General features: G+C 37.2%; 1 protein-coding gene across 1 annotated transcript; it reads left to right on the top strand.

The window, feature by feature from the left end:
* Positions 1 to 541: 541 nt before the first annotated feature.
* LOC122808120 (trace amine-associated receptor 4-like) lies at positions 542 to 1,546 on the top strand. The gene has a single exon (XM_044079089.1). The coding sequence runs from the start codon at positions 542 to 544 to the stop codon at positions 1,544 to 1,546; it is 1,005 nt and encodes a 334-aa protein (XP_043935024.1).
* The last annotated feature ends 15,884 nt before the right edge of the window (positions 1,547 to 17,430 follow it).

The following is a 17,430-nucleotide window of genomic DNA, read 5'->3' as shown; positions in this document are numbered from 1 at the left end:
AAAATATGGCTTAACAAGGGGGATTAGAAGATATTTTCATAAAATGCAATATAAAGAGATGCTGACTCTGAGGTTGATCTTCCATACCGTATACACACACACACACACACACACACACACACACACACACACACACACACACACACACACACATATATATAAAACTACTCTCACACCTACAGCCAATTTAATGTGTCCAATTTACCTACTGCATGTCTTTGGAATGTGGGAGGAAACTGGAGCAACCCCAAGAGAGGACATACAGAGTCTGCACTGACATGAATATTTTTACTTTGATACAAACACGAGAACTACGCTTTGCTATGCTATTTTACAGCATAAACAAAATGGTCCCTTAGAGACAAACACAGCTACCATTTTATAACCAAAGTAAGTGTGTGTGATTAATTTCCTGTCTGTTTCAAACAGACCTCTTCTATCAAATTTAAATAGTCATGTTTATTTTCTATTTCAGACACCTCTAAAAAATGATGTACTTATCAACTCCAAGGAAAACTGAGCAAAGGCAAAGTCTTCATACATGGACACAGAATATTGCTTTCCATCAGTAAATGATTCCTGTATAAAAAGTAAAAGGACAACGATCACTCGTACTGCTTTGTACATCTGTATGATAAGCTGTATGTTATTTACTATTTGTGGAAATTTACTGGTAATAATTTCAGTTTCTCATTTCAGACAGCTCCATTGTCCTACAAATGTTCTGGTCTGTTCTTTGGCAGTTGTTGATTTCCTTGTTGGCTTCCTTATTATGCCATATAGCATGATACGGTCAGTCGATTCCTGTTGGTATTTTGGAAATGAATTCTGTAAGGTGCATACTAGTTTTGATATGATGTTTTGCACCTCTTCTGTATTTCATCTTTGCTTTATAGCTATTGATCGATATTATGCTGTGTGTGATCCTTTACGTTACTGCACAAAAATTGACTTCTCTATAGTGATATTGTTTGTAGCAATAAGCTGGATAATTCCAGCACTGTTTGCTTTTGGGATTACCTTGTCTCATATAGGTTTAGTTGGGACTGATGATTACTTTGCCTCAATAAGCTGTACTGGTCTGTGTATAATGCTATTTAACAAAATATGGATTGTGTTTAGTTCAACATTATCATTCATTGTTCCAACCACAGTGATGGTCTCCATTTACATTAAGATTTTTTTTGTAGCAAAGACACATGCTAAACCTGCTATGAACCAAAATGATAGAAGATTCAAAACCAAACTGCACATCTCAAGCAACAAAGAAAGGAAAGCAGCTAAAACTCTGAGTATAGTAATGGGGACATTTATTATTTGCTGGCTTCCCAGTATTGCTTTAAATATTTGTGATCCTTTTCTGAATTATTCTACACCAGCAATCTTACTTGATGCATCTGCATGGCTTGCATATTTCAATTCTGGTTTTAATCCTATAATTTATGGTTTCTTTTATCCATGGTTTCGGAAGTCATTGCATGCAATCTTAAGTGGTAAAATATTAAGTCCTGACTCTCGTACAATAAGGCTGTTTGTAGAAAACTAGTGAACTTAATTCCAGTTACCTTCCTTCTCAAAGAATAATGATGAATCATATACATTTTGTAATCAGTGATTTATTTTTGCAAGTTGTGCATATATTCATAGAGAGAAAAAGAGAACAATAAAATTAAAGTATACTTTTACACTAATAATATTTATTTGAAATGCAATGTAGTCTGCCATTAAGGTTTGCTAAACTACATATTATCTCTCAATACTTTTTTGAATTAGGTCTGTTATCTTACAGCAACCACTATAAAATATATAACATAGCACATTGATTAGCCAATCTGTTGAGCAGTGTAACAACCCATCAAACATATAAGAATATACACATACATCAACATACAAAAAACTCAGCCAGAAAATCATTCAACATATAAAACTAGCGCACAAAAAATAAGCATACTTCTAAAATAAAGGGTGGGAGGGTGGCAAGCATCACACACACCATTTGGGGGAAGCATCACCATGTACTCCCAAAAGATGTTACACAGAAGGTGTTACCCACCAGCACTTGAACACACAGACAAACACACACACACACACACACACACACACACACACACACACACACACACACACACACTGAATGTCTTTGACAACTGACCATTCCACTCCTACACAAACTTCTGAACACAAACATCAAGTACAAAATGTGAGCATACACCTCAAACTTTCACTCAGTACCATTCTGGTGGCATACAGGGATAAAGCCTTGACTATGACCTAGGTTCCATTTGTTGCTCAGGCGACTCATGGAGTGTCATAGAGGGATAAATGCAACCATCCAGAAGTGCGTGGGCAGTCCCCTGGGTGTCTACAGACATAATCCCTAGTTGATGAGGCTGGGGACAGCACACAGTAGGCATGCCTAAAGAAGGCAATAGGTTGGAGAGATGGCTGAGCTGCTGTTGAGACTGGGCTAAATGTTCCACGTTTCCATTGGATGCCAACCCCTCAGGTATAATAAATGGACTGCAGGGGAGGGGGGGAGCAAGTAGGTTACAAGAAAAAAAGCTTGGAGAGAAAGTTCACACATGCCAAGCCCCCAGTATCCTTGTTCCCATGGATGGTCCCAGCATACTGGTTCAAGTTCTGGGGGACAAGGAAGATAAGAGGTAGAGCCAGCATGGACAAATGCCAGGGAGCTGGGCAATAAATACAAAAGATGGAAGAGAGCAAAAAAAAAAAAAAACTTTAACTCATTTACTGTATATATATATATATATATATATATATATATATATATATATATATATATATATATATATATATATATATATATATATATATATATATATATATCTGGGGTTTACCATCATAATGCCAAGCACATATTGCTCGAAAGTACATATGAGCAACACCTTTAAGAGAATCCCATAATCCCGATTGGTCAAAATGTCACAAAAACACCAAACCGTCAACATTTCCAACCACTCTACACCTAAAAATAAGCAGTAACATGGGTGAAAAAGGGGGTGATATATATATATATATATATATATATATGTATGTATACTAACTGCAGGATCACACTATAGTGGGGAAAAGGGCATATACATTTTATTTGCCCAACAGTGCTTAAATTCAGTGAAATGAGTTTTCAGTGATTTGAGCTTTCAGCGATTTGGTGTGAGTGGTTTGAAATTCAGTGAAATGAGTTTTTAGTGAATGAAAGTAAACCCATCCATATATATATATAAATATATATATATATATATATATATAGATATATATATATATATATATATATGTATATAAATATATATGTATATATATATATATATATATATATATATATATATATATACATATATATATATATATATATAAAATACATTAATACATATTTATATATGTATATATATATATATATATATATATATATATATATATATATATATATTATTAGTTTGATATGTTTTGATATGTTAGTATCAGTAGTTGTCAGCTGATAATGCAGCTTATGATTAAAGGGCAACCATACATTTTTTCATACATTTAACAAAATAACATTATAAGCACCTGTCAAAAAGTCATAACACTGAGATTTTTCTAAGAATTGTTTATAATTTCTTGTGTATGGGATGGCAAGCTCACTTTGCAAGAGATTTAAATATCATCTTATATTTGGCAATTGTTGTTTGTCAAACCACTCTAATGAATTCTGTTTTAATGAACTCTCCTATATTTATTAAATATCCTTCTGTGATAGCTATAGTAAGCTAACAATTATTAGAGTAAATATGCTGCATATTGAAAAAAAACTGTAACCTCATTTTTCTGTTAAATTATCAGCATCACTGATGCTTCTGTGAGTATTAGGTCCATTATCAGAATAGCATACCATAACAGAATATTAACACACATGCAGCAGGCAATCGAAGTCCCAGGAGTAACAAAGTAAACAGACAATTTTAAAAGGTAAACCACTGTTATGTAAAAAAAATGTTTTATAACCCATAACTGTTTTATGTAGCAAGTTATAGTCGCATAGTGATCGTAAGTTATTTTGTCATCAACCAAATCTCTTGACAATTTATTAAGTAATTAAAATAATCAGTCAACTGACATATGTTGATTTTATTAGTCCCAATAGGTCCGTGATCTGTTTTTGTCTAGGTGGTATTTATACACAGGGGGAGAATTTACCAGGAACATTCCACTACTCATCTGCTCTGAGGGCTAGTGAGTATGTACAAGCAATGGGGAAGTTAGTGCAAACTTGACGCAGTAAGGCATATGTCATATGAAGAGTAAAAGCAAAAAAAATAAATAAATAAATAAATAGATGTTACAACGTATTTGCATTTTGTATGGATGGTGAAGATTACTTGTTTTAATGAGTCTTGAAAGGGTTAAAATATCTAGTTCCAACAAAGATTTCCAGCAGCATCAGAATCAGATAAACTTGAAGTTAAGTAGAGGAGCTTTTATAGGATCATAGGTAGGTACTAGGCTATCGGCCCTGGGGCCTATACAAGCCCAGCCAAAAAGGTACCCTGGTTTTTGCCACCCAAGAAAATTATTTTCCTGTGCCACTGTTGAGCAGAGCCACAGAAGTAATTCCCAAGGTGAATTTCCTATTTCCCATCCAATCATCATGATTTTCCTTGAAGAGTGCTAATGAGGAGCTTTGTTTGATACAGATAGGTAGTTTATTCCAGAGTATGGGAAGTCGCTGGGACAGGAATCTATCCCTCCGGCATGCTCTGTTTATTGTGGTGACAAGGTTTAGGCCCCTAGAGCGTGTAAATCGGAGCGATTGGGATTTGTTTAAGTGGAGTATGTCCAGCAGCTCTGGGTTTGACATAGCTTTGTATGTTAGGCAGAGATCATCTCTGAGTAGGTGATATGCGACAGAGTAAAGCTGGAGTTTTTTGAGACAGTCTGCGTAGGGCATCTGTTTGAGGCCGGTAACCCTCTTTGTGAGGTATTTCTCCAGCCTTTCCAGTTGTTGTAGATGTCTTGTGAGGTACATACCAAAAGGGGCGTTGTACTCTATAATGGGTCTAATGAGGGATGAGTAGAGGGGAACAATGACCTCTTTTTTCTGGATGAGAAACCTTTTGTGATGAGGTGTGCCATGTAGAAGGATTTCCTGACTACTGTGGCAATGTGATTACCAAAGGAGGGACTACTGTCCACCTGTGTCCCAAGGTCTCTTATCACACTTTCGGTGTTAAGTATACTACTGCCTATGTTGTAATTCATGGGTTCTGAGGTTTTACCTAAAGGGATGACAGTACACTTTTTGGCATTGAGCTTGAGGCCATGGCTTTGACACCAGGCATCTGTCTCAGTGAGGCCCATTTGTAGGATGTCCACATCGTTAAGAGTTTCGATTATGGCTCCTAGTTTGCAGTCATCTGCGAACTTTGTTATCCAAAGACCTTCTGTGTTAGCCTGTACTTTAGAGAAGTAGATACCAAACAGGAAAAGACCCAGGACTGAACCCTGTGGTACTCCACTTGTCACTGGTCTGAAGGTGGATTTGGAGTCTGCTACTTTCACAGTGTGGGTTTTGTCAGTGAGCCAGTTGGCAACCCATCTTGTGACAATGGGAATTTATACCTAGTTTAGTAAGTTTATCTATAATTCCAGAGTGGGGGATGGTACCGAAACCCTTGGCAAGATCTAGATAGGCTGTGTGAACCACCTTACCCTCGTCTATGGCTTTGGTGACTGCTTCAAAGAAGTCTGTCAAGTTTAGGAGACATGATCTGCCTTTTACAAAGCCAAACTGTGTGGGGTCCAGTGTTTGTCCATGTGTCTTTGTTTATAAGTTCCATGATGATACGTTCCATGGCCTTGTAGATCAGGCTCGTCAGGCTAATGGGGCGGTAATTCCCAGAGACTGTGGTGGCTCCCCCCTTGCTGAGTGGGATAACCATCGCTGTGCACCATTCAGTAGGCACAAAGCCTGAGGTGAGGCTATGATTGAACATGGTACTTAGGTGGGGTTCCAGTTCGTTCTGTAGTTCATGTAGAACACAGCCTGGGATGTTGTCTGGTCCCATGGTTGCTGTGTTCTTGGCTTTGAAGAGTGTGGTTTTTACCTGTGCAGCTGTGATTACATGAACGTTGCATTCTTCCGGTATAGAGATGGGCTCTTTAGGGGGTGAGAGGGGAGTAAAGTTAGCACTGAACCTATCTACCAGGATGTTGGCAATATCAGTTGGGAATGTATATTTAGTGCCATTGTGCTGTAATTCAGAGCAGATCTGAGTGTTGCCATTGAAATTCTTGACATAGCTATAGAATGCTTTGTAGTTGTCTTTAGAATCAGTGGCAATTTTGTTTTCACAACTAGCTTTGGAGGATTTTATCAGGGATCGCAGCTTCTTACTGAGGCTGACCATGGAGCTCCTCCACTCATGGGATTTTACTCTCTTTTGCAACAGTTTCTTCCTTCTGTTGTACAATTTGTTTATGGCAGGGGACCACCAGATTGGCTTCCTTTTTTTGGAGGATAGCGTATTGGTTCTGTTTGGGATAGCACGATCCATGCACTCAACATAGTTGTGTCATTGATAAATCTGCATTGACTGCAACACCCACCCTAAGTTATTTTTCTAACACCACCTGAGTAAGTGGCAGACTTATAATTGCTTTAAAGCTTATCCTTAAGGTTACTGTTCCTTTTGTACATGAAGAAAAGCTCATCACTCAAAACTTGTTTGGGGTGAACAATATTAATGATTAAGTCCCAATTATAACATGTTATGTTTTTCAAATGCCTTTCATTTTTTGTCAAAAGGTAATATCATAGCAGTTTTAAAATCACCACTCTCATGCTGGACATTTGTTTTTCTAACTGAATAAGGTCACTTCAAAATGGATGGAAAGTCACTGCCCTTCCTACTGGAAATTTCATTTGCCAAAAACATTGAAGGCAGAATATCCACTTCTTTAATAAACTTCTCATCTGAAATTAGCCTAGAAAGCCTAAAAAGTTTACATTTAACCAATTTTTTTGCCAGATAGGGTGTTGATAAAATGTAAAAAAAAACTGTGCAATTTTCCCAATTTTGATCTTTTGCATCCTATCTGGTAGCCAGTTGGCAATTCAGTGGGCAACATAGTTTTTTCCCAGTTTATTTAGCTTTTCTACTATGCCTGAGAGGAGAATTACATCAAAAGCTTTGGCCAGGTTAAGGTATGTGGTATGTACTAGTTTGTCTTCATCCTTTGCTTTAGTGACCCTTTCAGAAAAATCCTGCAAGTTGAGTAAGTGCGACCTGGCCTTGACAAATCCAAATTGAGATAGGTCCAGTGTTGGAGGTTCTATATCTCTGGATTGATTAAGTTCCAAAAGTGTTTCTATGGCTTTGCATATGAGGCTGGTCAGACTTAACAGTTTGTAATCGCTGGGTCTGTGGAAAGACCTCCCTTATGCAGGCGAATGACTGTAGCTCTTCTCCATTCACTTGGTACAAAACCTGTATGGAGGCAGAGACTGAACAGTGTTGTTAGGGGTGTGGCTAAATCTTATCTCATGCTATTTAAGATGCATACAGTGATATTGGCAGGACCCTTCAATGCAGTATTTTTAGCTTTTTATAGCACTTTTAGGAATGGGCTTATGTGATAGCTGGAGGTGAGCCAGTTTCAGGTATTTCTAGAGGGACAGACAGAAGGGAGAGAGGGATAAACTTAATGCTAAATTTATTGGTTCACTATATCTTCAGCCCCATAGTTGGTAACATTGTTCACAATCTGCTCAGCACATTGGTATGTTATACTTTTCAGATTATGAACATAAGCAAAAAGGGCCTTGTGATTGTCTTTGGCTTGGGTAGCTATTTTAGCCTCAAACATAGTTTTGCTGGATTTTATTAAGCTCCTGAGTTGTTTTCCTTATTTCAATGACAAGGACTCTAACATTCTGGGAATTATTCCTATTACTTTTGATTGGAATTATTTTTCTTTTATTATAAAGATTGTTGATATTATGGATCCACCATGTGGGTTTGTTTCTGGGGTTTGCCCTGCACTTGTTCCTATGGGGTACAGCTGGAACTATGCAGCTGTTTACATGATAGTATGGTACAGTGTTGTACATTTCTGTGTTTTCAGTGAAGTTAACTGGTATTTTTGGAGATTGGAAGCTTGCCAATGCAGTATTTAGGAGTAGGTAGTTTGTCTTAAGGAAATTATTTCTTAAGGTACCATGGGTGGAAGGGATCTCTGGTTTGAATTTTATTTCAAAGGAGACTGATTCATGGTCAGGCCTAACAAATGGTAAAGATATGCAAGGGATGGTAAAAAATGCTCCCATATTAGCAAGGACAAGAGGCAAGATATCCTTCCTCCTAGTGGGTACTCTGACTAATTGTTACAGCGCGTTGAATTGACAAGCCCAGGAATCGCTGTGCTTATGCACTAGTGGTAGTGTGGGTTCCCAGTCTATTGCTGGATAGTTTAGATCAGCTAGAAAAGTATTTGGTTTAATACTGAGCAATTCTAGTTCTTGTAGACAGGTGTTGTTTCTTTCTTTTGTCATACATGGAGTTCTGTTAGTATTAGGTATGGGACGTTTCTGATGGTTATTTTGATATGAAGATGGTTATTTGGACCTTGAGTAGACACTTACCATTAAACCAAATACCTTATTCAGGGGAGACTTTAACTACCCCTTTGTAAACTGGGAAAAATGCACTGCCTCATGATCACAGGCATGGCTGCTCCTAGACTTTATTAACATAAATATCCTTGAACGGTGTGCACACCAACTATAGGTTCAAACATACTGGACCTGGTACTCACCAATATAGCAGAGTGCTGCAAACCCCAATTACTCATTGTCACATCATCACTGGGAAGGTCAGATCACAAAGCTGTCTCCTCTGAAATAGAAGTCAGCTTGGTAACCCTAGCAAACCCTGTAACAGTTTGGAACAATTCCAAAGCAACTTTATTACTTCATAGTTCATCAAAATTCAATGCCCCTCCTAACGCTGAGTTCACAACAACTTATGCAGAGTTATTCACAGAGACCCTACACATCCATACAAATGGCTGTATCAAGGTTGTTGTACCTACTAGAAGAAAGGCCAAAACAAGCTCTAAAACAAAACACACTGGCGGAATCTTAACTTTAACAAAATGAAAAAAGTCATGGCTAAAAATCAGGATGAGTAACTCCAGTAATGATAGCAGCTCTCTAATTAAACTAATTAGTAAACTAACAAGGCCAATTATGAGGTCATGATAACTTCACAGGCTAAAGACAGCTACAAGGCATTCTACAGATATACAAGAAAAGAAAAACAATCTGGTTCCACACAGCAGTGAAAATTAATATATTCTTTATTGTAGTAAGGTAAGCGTTTTCTTGGAATAACATTTGCTTCATCAGACCAACAAAGATAGAATAACAGTTACATTTTTAAACACTAAACATCCAATCAAAAATCAGATAAAATGTGCATCATGGCTAAAAGCCATGTGATAAAATACATCTATAGAATATATAGATTTTTAGAAAATTTAATAAAAACAGACTAAATGAACAATATATACTTAAAATGGTAATGAATACAATAAAAAATAATAAAAGATGGACTATTGAAATATATAAGATAAAATATTAAAAGAGAGATCAATGCTTTAATGACCGTGCTTTAAGGAAGTGTTTCAGGGAAACTCTGTTGTTTAAACCAGGAGGTTTGTCAGCTTGAAAGCGCAAAATCCATTTTCCGAGAAAGCGCTTACCTTACTACAATAAAGGATATATTGATTTTCACTGCTGTGTGGAACCAGACTGTTTTTCTTTTTTTCTTTTTCTTTTCTTTTCTTGTATTCTCTGTTTTTTGCATATGGTTCCTTATTTGGTTCAAGGACTGTTTTCATTTGGTATACATTCTACAGCTATGTCCAAAGCCTCAAATGCAGCACACATCAGTGTGCTGAACTGGTGGTCAGTGGTGTCACCTTCACTGAGCAGGACTACTTACTGAATTTCAGGCTGACAAATTCAGCTCATATTCACCCCTACTCCCACCCACCTTCCTCTCCCCATGAAATACCTACTAGCATACCCCCCCTTCAAAAAAAACATTATTGACAGAAAGCAGGTCCGGGCGACACTTGCTAATGTCAAAAATACCACATTGATGGGCCCTGACATTATCCTGGTATGCCTCCTAAATAGCTGGAAACATGACTTATCAGGCCTTGTACCACAAGAACAGAGGACTGCAATGGTTATCCCACTTCACAAGGGTGGCCCATCAACTGACCCCAGAAACTACATACCTACTTGTCTGACTAGTCTAATACATATGACCATGGAGTGAATTATCATGGAAATGATCAGCAAAAACACAAGCAACCTTCTGACATTGGACCCAATTCAGCTTGGCTTTGTCAAAGATGATCATGCCCACTTAACATGGTGGATATCTTTGAGAAGGTCACCAAAGCAAGGGATGAGGGATAACGGTGAATACTGCCTACCTAGACCTATCTAAATTGTTTGATACATTACCTTACTCAGGTATGTATGTATTTATTTATTTATTATTTATATATTTATTTATTGATATTTGATTACCGGGTAGAAGTCTATTTTCAGTGGAGGGCCAGAGGGAAAAGCTCAAGATTATTAAAAAACATTTTAAAAACAATAATTTTACAGTCTTCAAAAACAAAACAAAAACATCTTCAGTTGAAATAATTATAATAAACTAGACATTATATAAAAACATTGGTTAAGAATCAATACAAGTTATATGACAATCATTTAATATTTAGAGAAATTTTAGACAGTATGTAGAGAAATTAAAGGTAGGTTAGTCTAATACAAACAGGAACTGCAATATGAAATGAGAGAAAAACAGGCTTATGGTATATGTAGAAAGAAAGTCAGGGAAAAGAATTTGATAGCAGTAGGGAAGTAATTAAAGAAGGGAGAGTAAGGAAGTATAAGGAATGAAAAGGTACTTGTTCACACTGAGGGATACTTTACTGTATAACATGCAATTTACATCATGAAAACATTTATAGAAATACTGTTAAGAACAGAAATTGTTTTACTTACAGTTATGGTTTTTCTTCTCCTTCCCTTCCACATAATATCCTTCCAAACATTAATGACACAAAGTAGGGTAAAAGCCTTTCAGTTTAACAAAGTCAACAAAAGTCCATTCTTTCACTTTTTCTTGCACAACAATATTTAACAAATGCAAGTGATGCTTTGTAATTTCACATTTAATTCACAAGTTTCCATGTTGCTGGTCTTTTTGCTCTTCATCTGCATCTCCCAACTCCAGACTGTGGTTCAATTCCTAGGCACTCCCAATTCTTTTAGTCAACCACTGTGATTTTTTTTGTCTCTTAAGCATTTTCTTTTGGAACACTGGAAGAGGTTTCAGTGGCATAGTCTCTCCATGAGCTTTATTATCAGAAGAAAGAAAAGCAGAGTCCCTTTTACTTGATTCCTCACTTTTTGATCAACAGACATTTGCATTTCTTCCTTATCCTGCTCTGCATCAAAAATGACTTTGATCCTCCAGGAAAAAATATTCTGAAGAGATCTGGATACAGCAGCAGTTTAAATCTCACACTGCCATTCAATATTTCCTGATTGCTAGAATAAATTTGACTCTCTTCTTCTGGGTATACAGTGAGTTATTGGCATAACTGTATCTTTGTACCCCTCATGGACGACTGTGCAGAAGAGGGCATGGTTTGGGTGACTGACATGCCAAATGGCCATGATTTCATATTCAAGTGATGCATGATTAACTGATATGTAGATTTCCCAGTGACATCACTCATACATTGGTTGTCAATTGACACATATGGAAATGGCCCCTGCACATGTGATTTGGGAATATAGTAGATATCATGCAAATAAATTATCCCCACATGCCAAGCAGTGACACCCTTCCATCCTTTAAGTTGAACTTTCTCAAACTCAGCATTGGACAAACATGCTTTGCCCTTTGAGGGAAGGGAAGTAACAACATGAAGATGGGTATTGGCAAGGAGCAAATGGTCTCTGGACTCACTTGCTTTGTAATGATTCTAAGTATCATCATCAGAACCACTATGATGGACAGTTGAGAGGTATGGTTTGTTTTTGCCAGGCACATCAGTTTCCCTCTGCATTCCAAACAAACTTTGTAGGGGAACTAGAACTGACTCATGTATTGCAACATTGATGCATCTTTGTCATCGAGGACTCCAGTTTCTCCCTATGTCCAAAGACTCTCCAAGTGAGAAAAGGTGTATGTCATACCTCTCAACATGTTAATATAAAACACCTGGATGAAGCCAAAAATAATGGGGGAACAAAACCACAAAAATAGGGACAAATTTTAAATATTGCTCTCATAAACATGGAAAGCTTTTACAATAAATATGATTGTGTTACCATCCTTTTCATAAAGGATATGAAGTCTGAAACTCGCATACTTGTCATTATTTAGTGAACTTAGTCCTCACTGGTTGGCCGCAAAACTTGAGAAAACCACAAATTTTATAAAGAACAGACAAAAAATATGAGTCAGACCTCTGGACATTCTAGGCTGCACTGACCTGCTGAATACCTGATGAATATTCATGAGCCTGGTGAGGACATTTCCATACATGTCACTTGGTTTTGGGCAGGGGTCGCAAGATTGGGCCAGCCGAGCTATTGCACATCAATAAAGGGTACTAGGGCACAATTATGCCACAGCTTTCCCCAAAGAATCTACTGTCTCCAGCATTTAGTAATTTGCCCTTCTGCCACAGTTTTGTCATGATCAACTCTTTCTGGTGGTAGGATTGCATTTTTACTATTACAGGTCTTGGCTGATTTCACATGGCCGAGTTTGGAGCATACGCACGATGTGGTCTTTCAATTAACAAATTCTGCTGTGGAATATGAGCCCAGTTGCTTATTTGCACCTTCATAAAATAAATACAGTCTGTTCCTACTAATTTCTCTACTACAACAAAGAATCAAAGGTTTTTCCTCTGACCACTACCCTTTAATTCTACGATTGTTTTGAAACAACTCTTCTTAAGCATTCTCATACTCAGCCAACTTTTTCTTCGTTTCAGTCTTTGACTATTGCAGTTTTATCAGTTCATCTGAATATCCATTTAAAGTTTCTCTCATTTTTTCCATTCTTTTGTTATTTGAGTTGATATACTCCTTCACTGTTTCATTTATTTTAATCAGCTCTGAGCACACTTGACTTATTTTTCCTCTAGAGTACTGAAACCCTGTCTTGCACCAAACAATCAGCTTGTTCTGTTTTTTTTTCCAAAACAGCTACAGGATTTGTCAGTGTTTTCTCTTCACATTTTCTAGCTGATTTTCTTTCAGGCACTCTTACTTTCTTCTTTCCTGGCATTCAGGCAATGTACTTAGTAGCCAGTAGCTGAATTTACTAAAAGTGGCAGAGATCTTGGACCTTATCTCTGTTTCTTTTCTCACATTGGGAAAGCTGAAGTTAAGCAGTTGATCAGTGTGTAGCTATTCTGGAAATTTTGCTTGTTGGGAATTTTTTGGTAGGTTTCTAGTTTAGAATGTTGGCTTGCTTTACAGTTGTTTGCAACTGTGGGTGAATAGTTAAAAGTCTAGTACACAGCAGATTAGTTGATAAAATCAACTAAAAATAAGTTTAAGGCATGTGATCATATCATTGCTTTTGAGTTTTTGTATATTACATTAGTGCATTCATTTACTTTTACATTAAATTAGTGCATTCATTTACTGAGTTGCAATTACGGCAAGCCAAAGTTAGCAGCTACCCCAGGCAAGAGCTGTTATTGGACATAATCAGCTATTGCTGATATGGTGTGAATGCAGTACTGCTATTCATGTAAAAAGAATGGGCGGCAATGGGGCTTCCTTAATGACTGCTAATGCTGCATTTATGGTTTTCAGCATGTTTATAACATTATCAAGCAGTTTGCTGCTGTTGTAGCAAGGATTTTTCCACAGTTGAAGGATGTCAAATAACCTAGCTATGGTTCTTTAAATATACAGTTGTTTGCAGCTCATATTGTATAATCTTGTAGAATATTTCACTGTGTACTGGTCTACGCTAATAGATTCTGCAGGTTTATTTAATTTTATCTGATTTATTAATAAATTTGTCCTGAAGCACGGTTTTGATAAGAAAATAGAAAAAGGTACATTATTTTAGCCTCTCAGTCCTGTGTATTTTTTAAAGTAATTTATTCATAAGACAAGCTAATACTGCATTTGTGGATCTCAGCATGTTAATAACTTTAACAAGCAGTTTGCTACTGTTGTAGCAAGAAGTTTCCAGCAGTTGCAGGCTACCAAATGACCTAGCTATGACACTTTTTCATTTGCAGTTGTTTCAGGCTCACATTGTAGAATCTTCCATAATATATCACTGTGTACTGGTCTATGCTGATAGACTTTGCAGATTTCTTTGATTTTTATCTGATTAAGTGATACATTTTTCTTGAAGTATGATTTTTGTAATGGAAATGGGTACATTATTTTAGCCTATCAGTCCTTTAAATTTTCTAAAGTCATTTTATTCATAAGGCAGACATTCGTTCTTGTTCTGATCCTCTAGCATGTGAAAAGAACTAGAATGTCAAATGATTGTTTCTAAAAGACTTTTCTCTTTGTGAGTCTCTCTGCTAAAAGATTTGCAACAGGTATGGACTGATTGGTCCTGAAAGATGTGTGGAGATACATTATCAGAAAATTCTCATGTTGTAGAAGGATAAAGCACTGAATATGTCTCATTTATTGGCTCAGGCAGCTATTGCAACTAACATGGAAGAAGACATGGATAAAGACATTGAGGAAGGGTAGAGTGATGAGACTTTGCCTGTTTGTTCCTCCTTCAGGTGAGGTATGGCATGTCATGTTTTCAGAGGCAATTCAGTTGAGACCAGAAATCAGAAAGCAGACAGAACTGACCAGTCATCACTACAGTAGCAAGATTAGACATGCATGCAAATTTGACAGAATAGTCAAGACTGCAGACCCCACCCAGTGATGTTATAAACAGGAATGAGAGTTAAACAAAAATGAATAATGGTTAGGACCATACTGCCATAGTTTCTAGCCCCAGCTTACCATGACTGAATTGTAAAAAAAATTGCATCAACAGAAGGAGTAAGTGGGTATAGCATTTCTTTTTGAGTTTTTATACCCTAATTAAGGAATTTTAAGGTAACATAACTGCTAAGTATCCAAAAAAGAAAAAAAAGTATCCACGAAATTGATATGAAAGGCATAACACAGACAAGAAGACTTAGAAAATGACATATTTGGTTATCAGTATATAGAATTGGTTTGGCTAAGGGAGCTTTGAAGTGGCAGAAGATGCAGGCCTTTTATCAGTATGGAGAGCATCATAATAGAATCATCATGATTAAGGGACATAATAGGAGGCTGCTAACAGCATGTAGTTGGAAAATTATGTGCAAGAGAAGCAGAGAACTAGACGACATGAGTAAATGTCAGCAGAATGATATACCTAACTGTATTGATATAGAATGGGGGGAGGGATAAAATGGAAGCTGAAACCACAAAATGGTGAAGAAATAAGTCAGAGTGGTAACATACATGAAAATAAATGGACTAGTGAGAGAAAGAGACAGAGATAGTCATAAAACAGTCAGCATTACAAGGTTAGCAGCAGCAAGGTTGGAATTGAGGGACACTCCGCTAAGCAGGAGAAACAGAAAGCAAAAGAGACAAAACAGAGGTGAAGTCTTGTAGGAAGATGACATGACAAATGGAAAAGAGACTAAATATGTCTCGGTAAGGGAAACAACCAGAGAAGACAGAGGTAAAGACAGAGTGTGGAACAAGTGTTGAATGAACAGGAAGTGAAAGAAAGGAGAGTCATCATGGTGACAGAGAAGACAGTTTTGGTTATTGGAGACTCACTAATCCAAGTCCAGGCAAGAAAAAGAAAAGGACTGATTGTAATAAAAACAGTGTCTGAGCTTACACTCAACAAAATATGGGAAAGGAAGGTTAAAATAATCACCAAGAGGAGAAGTGTGCACATACTGTGATGCATGTTGGCACCAGAGATCTATTGGAAGAGACAGCTAAGATGGTAACAAGCAGAGCCAGGGAAATGCCATAGACATGTCAGCAAAGGGGGCTAGTGGTAGCATTGTCAGATGTATTACCTGTACCATCAGCCAGCAGACATAGAGAAAGGAGAAGGAAATAAAGTATAATTATTGGCTGTGGTAGTGAAAATGAGAGGCAGTTGCAATGTGTAGGAGGATGGGGAGACCTGTCAGGGAGACTTGTTCTATGCAGGTGCTAGGATGCCATCTTAGATCAGAAGAGATGACAATGCTCAGTGCTGGGTTAGAACTGTATACCTCAATGACTGTATCTTTAAAGTAAAATGGAAGGAGGACGGGCACTGATCAAGAATAAGAGGGAGTAGGCATTTAGACAATACAGAAAATGTAAAAGGTACAACAGTGTCACATTAGTTATAGTCGCCACCAACTTCATGCTTTAATTGTCCTCTAACCAGAGACAGGATATTGAATCCATTTCTATAATCTGCCACCTGACAACAATGCCGTAAAAAATCTTGGTTACATTCAAATATTTGGACATAAGAAAAAGTATAGACCTTCAAAGATCTTTCATGTGGATGTGCAAGGAATGGGTGACATCTTAAACTGGAAGCCATCCTAACACCCTGTTAGGATAGAAAGGTACAATTCAATATTCATACACTTTTCTAAGTAGAAAGTGGATGGGAATGGCAGAAACAGAAGAGGGATTAGACATTTGGGCTGTAGTCAGAAGGTAAAGGTAGATGGCAGAATATCGCAAAGGAACATACAAGACTGACTTGGAATATGGCTGGATAGGCTTACTCTACAGTTATCTGCAGTTAATGAGAACTGCTACTTAACTTCATGATCTTCTAACATATTTTTGATGCTACCCATATTTAAATCAATGACAACATCATCCAAAACAAGAAATGGAAACTTTCTAAAATCAGTATACTATTTTTTTTTATTTTTTGACAAAGTATTAGAACAGTTGCCATTAATAATAGCTAGCCTGTGTTTATTTATTGTTTGTAAAAGCATTTGTTAACCTTGATACAGCTTGCATAAGAGTAACAGGAAAGGGAGCTATGGGGTAATGTAGTAATCTAAATTTTATTTATTGATTTTATATTTGTTAACTGGAAAAGTCTGACTTGGAACAAGCCAGTTTTCAGCAAAGGCCCAGGGAGAAATGCTCCAGATGCATGTCTTTGTAATGTGGGAGGAATCCCACACGAACACAGGGAGGACATGCAGACTCTACACAGAAGACACACCAGCCGAGAATTGAACTGGAGAACCTCTTGCTGTGAGGTGACAATGCTACTGCTGCACCACTGCGCTATCCATAAA

Source organism: Protopterus annectens, chromosome 8.part0 (assembly GCF_019279795.1).
Source record: "Protopterus annectens isolate FY-2018-M chromosome 8.part0, PAN1.0, whole genome shotgun sequence".
NCBI classification, from domain to species: domain Eukaryota; kingdom Metazoa; phylum Chordata; order Ceratodontiformes; family Protopteridae; genus Protopterus; species Protopterus annectens.
Note: the sequence above shows the minus strand (reverse complement) of the source record. Positions and strands in the feature narration are given on the sequence as shown.